Consider the following 6,684-nt stretch of genomic DNA (forward strand, 5'->3'; position numbering starts at 1 on the left):
GTCTGTTGGGCTCTCTCCCTCTGCCGTCTGGGCTGTCGGCTGAATTGTTTTGACATTTTCGATAGAAGGTAACGCATGATTTCTCCGCTCTTTCTTTCCTTTTATCCCTTAGTCCGACGGTCCCCGTATCTGTCCCCATTTCTCTCCTTATCCAACGTCCCTCTGCAATGACTCTCTCTCTCTCTCTCTCTCTCTCTCTCTCTCTCGCTCTCTCTCCATATTATTTCTCTCAGTCCATCTCATCCTCCTTCTCTCCATCGTGGAGTAATTTGATTTGTGAACACAATAGTCCATTTTCCTCCAGACCATCCCCTCTACGTACCACTACAGTTCATATAGATACTTGCTTACCCTCTCTCACTCTCTCTCTCTCACTCTCTCTCTCTCTCTCTCGCTCTCACTCCCTCTTCCAGCAGGTCAAGGGGTGGTGTCGGCAACGGTTGCCACGCATCGGCCCGGATGAAAGACATTTTTTTAATCCAATTAACACTTCAGGGCCAGCACGGCGAGTCCCGTTCAGATGGGGAAAACTCGCCCCTGATCGTAGGCTCCTCACGCTTTTACGAAGCAAATATGATCAGCGGCACCAACGTCACGGCCTCGGTCTCGCACAACGCCGCGTACACTTTTCGCCGCTCGTCTCGCCAGTTTCCGGCAACGGCCTTGTCGGCTGAATTCGCTACGGCTTGTTTTGCCATTTGCCACGAGGTAGGAGATTTGCGAAAGAAAAAGACAATAAGGGCTCTGTTTTTTTTAGCAAATCTCCGGATACAGCGGCAATATGCCGGGCTGGAGACAGTATCAGGGGTCGGTTCAACTCAGTTCCACTCAACCCACAGCCTGTGTGATCAAGTCAGGACAAAAGGGGAACACATGCTGTATGACAAGTATATGACCATAAGTGCCATAATAACTTCTGATAAGTGATCTAACCCGATAAAATACAAATTATTTCTCAGGGAATGAGGGCGAGTGAATTGAAATTGAAATCCCCGTCAATAATCATAATCAGTTAAAGCAGCAGCAGTTAACCGCCTGTCCAGCCGAATGTTGTTTTGTTGACTTGGTGATTTTGTTTGTGGTTTTTTTTTTAACCCCCCAGTGTCTCCATTCCAATTAAATCAGCCGTCGTGTTCTTCATTCAGCCCGCCAGCTCGTCCCGTCAGCGTTATGAATATTGAACTCTTGGTGCGGCGCTCATTTCATTTCTTTTTTAAGTCAAAGACCCGGGTGGGGCTTTCGTCCTCAGCCCGGTGGGCTTTTAAGTAACATTTTTTTTTTACTGTGTTTTGTTGCCGATTTGTACAGCCGATCGGGAGAGACCAGAGCGTGGGTTGTTGGGACTTTTTGGAGAGGATGGCCTTTGGGTTTTCTGCTTCGTAGTGTCTCCCGTGAATATTCTGGACAATATGCTTCCACTCAGTGATCCAAACATAACATTGCAGAGAGACCTTTTTAATAACAGAAATGTAAGCCTAGTTACCACCCCAGTGGCTAGCACAGCCCGCTCGCCTTGGAATAAAACCCCCCTTCACAAGTTCCTTAATACCTCAATATTTCATGTAATATCTCGAAATAAAGGAGACAACGAGAGAACTGGACTACGCGGGGGCCATTGTGCTGCCTTTGTAACCACCCCGTCTTATGCTTTCTAGTCTCTTCATGCTGAGCCATACATAAACAAAGTGTGGCCTATATTGCCATCCCAGTGCCCGCCTAGTGTGCCATCGCTGCTGCTGTCAACTCAATGAGGTCACAACTCCTTATTCGCCATAAAGGCAGTCATCGGTGCAACATCCAGTAAGAGGATTCTGATTTACACCATCCATCCAAATCCAGTGCTTATCCTCCACCAATATATATCAGTCGAGGAATTAATTGCATCATTTTGCCGATATTGACTCATCAATACTGTTGTTTCCCATGTGTTGCTTGGATATAGCAGCCGCCGCAAAATGTTTGTAATAAAAGTTGAAATCCATGACTCTGTCAGGTGGACAACACATTAAGTCCCAGAATTCGATTTGAAACTGTGACTGTTTTTTCATCCATCCATAATTTGGGGATTCTTTCTTGAGATGGTGCGGATATTTTTTTCATGACGACAGTTCACGGACCACGACTAGCTACGCTGCCTTTCACTTCTTGCGTGGGTCCAATCAGTGCAGTCTTGCCTGGGGAAAGGCTGACCCCGCCACCAACCGTTGGAAACATCATATAGAGGAGCGCAATACATTGAATGGCTGTTTCTTAAAAAGTGCCTGCTAAAAATAATCAATCAATCAATCAATCAATCAAATATGGGACTTTTTTCAGACAAAATAAAATTGCAGATTTTCACTTTAATGCAATAATGTTGGAAACTGACTTGCAAAGGCAATAGGCTGTGGAGGCAAAATCCAATTTGGTGCTACAGCCTCAATTGGAAACAGTGCCAGGCTGGCTGGCTGGCTGGCTGGCTGGCTGCAGTAAGTGGGACAGAGAAGCAGCCAGTGTACCACATTGAGACTATAAGGCAGAAATGCAGAAAGACAGACAGACAGACAGACCGACAGACCAACAGACAGACAGACAGACAGACGGATGGACAGACAAGTGGGCATGTCTTTCCTGATGTGCGAGTTCTGCCTGTCTCCTCTGGCTGGCTGACCTCAGAGCAGCATCACATGTTCCATCATACATCCTGAGTCACCGCACAACGCCTGCAGCACCAGGCATGCAAACACACGCACGCACACACACACACACACACACACACACACACAAACGCACATGCGCACACACAATTTATGGAGCAAAGCCACATGCAAGGTGCATGCATTTCTTTTTATTCTGCAGACTTGTAAACATGATGCATGACACAATTCTGTTTATTGTATTCATAGTATTGTTAGACTTAAGACATAGTAATAATTTATTAATATCATTGTATTAATGTACACCTACTTATTATTATCCATGCCCATATTATTGTATTCATATTCACCCATCCTGTACATAAATATCCCCTATATATTTATACCACAACCAATACTAGCAAGCACACTGCCACTTTGCCCCCGCCACAGCCTTATAATTAACTTTATCCTGTCCACAGACACATTTTGTATATTGTATATATTTATGTTTTATACTATTGAGCTGTTTTATTTTAATTGTCTGTAATAATACGCCGACCCTTACCGAGACAACCTCCTTGTATATGTATATCTACTTGATGGAATAAAGAGATGCTGACAACACGTGTCTAAACGTAGTGGTCGCATTAAATCATGTCACGCATTAAATGAAGGCCCCCGAACGGCAACGCGCATCGTTCCGGTCTAGTTGTGCCGCTGTTGCGTGCCTCGAACCGCATGGGGAAGAAAAAAAAGTGCAGCAAAGCGGCGATATCGCATTTTTATTTATTTATTTTCCTGGCGAAAGCAAAACGTGGAAAAAAAAAATAGAGAAGAGAAAATAAATCAAGGCACGCACGTCGCCGACGCCCATTCACAAGAGACTGGGTCGTGACAATAGCCCGACCGTTGTGAATTAAACCGCATTTCCATCTACGTGCGTTGACAATAGGTAACAGCAGCATGAATGGGATGTCGTTAGTCACGCATAGTGGATATTCTCCGGGCAAAAACGAATGCATGAATGGGACCGAGGGCGGCTCGGATGGCGTCTGGAACGCCGACCAGATTTCCCAATTTCCATTTTCGTTCGAATGACCCGGTCGGGCCACGATTGCAGTGGCGGAGTCGGATAATATTTCCAATTCGATATTTCTTCCACGCTTTCGCTGATGCGGATCAGCGGCAGCAGCCATGCCGGCCACGGCAGTACCAGTAGACTAAACAAAGAAAAAAAAAAAAAGAAAAAGAAGGTCAGTCTTTTGTCGCATCTCTCATCATCTTAATCCGGTCGGAATATCTCACTTCTCCCCGATAGGCACGCTGTGTCCCGAGTAGGTTTGTTTTTTTCCTGTATTTTTATTTGATTTTATTTTTTTAACACAACGCGTTTCCGATGCGGTGGCGAGGAAATCCAGATCAAACCAAGCGATCGGCGCGGATGCAAGGTGCACCGCTCGCCCCTCCATCAGACGCCAGACAATAAACACGAGGGAACACCGGGAACACTCACCTCCCTCTCCCCAAACAATAAGAGTCGCCGAGGGTTCTGTCGCGGCGAGCCGCCGATGCCCGGTGGACGGACGGACGGACGGACGTTTTCCCTGCACACGGTCTACTTCGATCGCGGCGGGGTTTCTGGAGGCTTCACGCTGGAATGTGTCATCGCGCTCGGGCCGCTCTCCGGTTTAATCTTCGGCCCTGGGCTCAGAAATAACCCGCCCCCTCCTCCCTCGTTTCCTCTCCTCTTTCTCTCTTTCCTCCTCCGCTCCCATCGCAGGAGCGCTCCGCTCCGACTGGCCCAAGGACCCCCCCCCCACCCCCGCTTTCCTTTGGTTGAACAACAACAATAATAACAACAACAACAACAATAATAATAATAACAACAATAATAACAATAACAAAAACAATAATAATAATAACAATGATAATAATAACAACAACAATAACAAAAACAATAATAATAATAACAATAAAAATGATAATAAGAACAACAACAACGTAATAATAATAATAATAATAATAACAATAATAACAACAACAATAACAACAACAACAACAACAACCAAAATAATAATAATAACAATAACAATGATAATAAGAACAACAACAACGTAATCATAATAATAATAATAATAATAACATGGTATTTGATTTCATAGTGGTATTTTTATGAGGCTATATTTTCTTTTCTTTTCTTTTTTTTTCCCCCATCAGACCACTTTACTAAACTTGCTCGTGTACAAATAACCCTTCTTCCCATCGCCCAGGACTGGACAGACATTCGAGTGATAACGCTCTGATGCTTAATAAGAAGGATGATAAAAGTGTATTTTACGATGATTCACTCTTGTGCTGCGTTCAACTGAAGCGGGGGACTCGGATGACTCCCGACACCCCCCCCCCCCCCCCCCGCGCAAAAGGGGGGAGGCCGCTTCAGGGACACCGCGGGTCGCACGAGCTGACCGACGCAATGACGCTATTATCCGACGCCCCTGCAGCATGGCACCATTTTTTTTTTTTTTTTTTTTTAATTTATTTGAAACTACGTCTCGCTTGGATCCAAACTATTCTGCGTTTTAGCTTGCAGGTCTAACGCGGCTGCCCAAAAACAACGCATGTTGCTGTACGTTTCCCCGATCGGAAGCGAGAACCACTGACTTAAATGACGGATTTCCGAGCTGCCGCCGAACGCAGCACAAGACACCCGCTCGGATTGTCGGCAACGAACCTGAGGCGCTTTTGACCCTTGCCGCCTGCCGTACGTGCATCCGGTGCGCTGTGTGTACATCCGGGGCGCCGTAAACCTCCGCCCATGCCGCTGTGCTAACGCTGCCTCTTCACGCCCGACGCCGGAATCCAGGGGATTTAAAAAAAACAAGGGACACACACGCACGCACCGAAACGATGTTTAAATTGGAAGGACTCGGTCCCAAAATGGACCCAGAGGAGATGAAGAAGAAAATGCGCGACGACGTGATCTCCTCCGTGCGCAACTTCCTCCTTTACGTCGCCCTTCTCCGAGCCAGTAAGGACGCTGACTTACAATGAGCCGTCGAACTGCGGGCGACGTGGCCGCTCGGATCGTGTCCGAAAAATGTGCGCGTCGGTGCTTTTGTCCGCCCGCGGATTCAGAACGGCCCGCGTCCACACGACAGCCGCTGACAGAACGGTAGAAGAAACGACGGTGCACCTCGCTGTCGTCGGGAAATTGTGCGCGTTCGCGCAGCTTCTTATTCAAAACAAAAGCCGCGAGATCTGTACACGTGGACGTTTTCCGTTGTCGTCCGGACAACTTGCTTCCATTGCGCTGTGTGAAATAGATCCGCGTGGCGTCGTTGTGATGGAAATGAATAATCCGCCTTTCCCCTCTTTCCAGCGCCGTATGTCTTGCAGAAGTTGGACAGCATCTGAGCCCCCCTTTTCTTCCCCGCACACCCACTGGCGGATGACGGGGACGTGGGGCCGCCGCGGAGCCCCACCGTGGGAGATGTCCATTGCTGGCGCTGAAAACCGACGTTAAACACTCTGTTTTGCTGTTCTCTCATGTAAATAATTTTTTTTTTGTTTGTTTGTTACCGAAAATGTGTAATTGTGAAGGTGTCGTCGTGGAATGTCATAAATTAAAGAAATCGATCCCTTATTTTCCTTTTTAATGTATTTTCCGTGCTCCATTTCAATGAGACACACTTTTCCAGAATATACAAACTTTTATTAAAAACGGATGACACTTTTATCTTTGCCAACCATGGAATGGGAAAGAGACCCTGCTGTGACCCGCAACTCCAAAATGCAACTCATCCAATATAAGATTCTGCACAGAGCTCATGTCACGGAACACAAAATGTTCAAACTGGGTCTTGTGGATAAAGACGTTTGCTCTCACTGTTCCCTTAGGACAAGGGATGACATCTGGCTCTGCCCCCCTATCCTAGCATTCTGGACCAACATCACCAAGAGTGACGATTACGCACATTTTAGTGATTTTAGTATTTTTAGAGCCTATTGTGCGTATTCACCGGGTGGCATGACATTTCATTGCATATATTTATGTGTAAAATAATCT

General features: G+C 46.3%; 1 protein-coding gene across 1 annotated transcript; it reads left to right on the top strand.

Moving 5' to 3' along the window:
* The first annotated feature begins 5,409 nt into the window (after positions 1–5,409).
* Positions 5,410–6,261, top strand: tomm5 (translocase of outer mitochondrial membrane 5 homolog (yeast)). The gene is made up of 2 exons (XM_080007913.1): positions 5,410–5,646; positions 5,998–6,261. The coding sequence occupies exons 1-2, from the start codon at positions 5,526–5,528 to the stop codon at positions 6,030–6,032; spliced, it is 156 nt and encodes a 51-aa protein (XP_079864039.1). The 5' UTR covers positions 5,410–5,525; the 3' UTR covers positions 6,033–6,261.
* The last annotated feature ends 423 nt before the right edge of the window (positions 6,262–6,684 follow it).

Source organism: Zeus faber (genome assembly GCF_960531495.2).
Source record: "Zeus faber genome assembly, chromosome: 10".
Classification (NCBI taxonomy): domain Eukaryota; kingdom Metazoa; phylum Chordata; class Actinopteri; order Zeiformes; family Zeidae; genus Zeus; species Zeus faber.

Coding starts and splice junctions, on each gene's coding strand:
- tomm5 (XM_080007913.1), top strand. CDS start 5,526: ATGTTTAAATTGGAAGGACTCGGTCCCAAAATGGACCCAGAGGAGATG. Junction 5,647..5,997: donor CGTCGCCCTTCTCCGAGCCA/GTAAGGACGCTG, acceptor CCCTCTTTCCAG/CGCCGTATGTCTTGCAGAAG.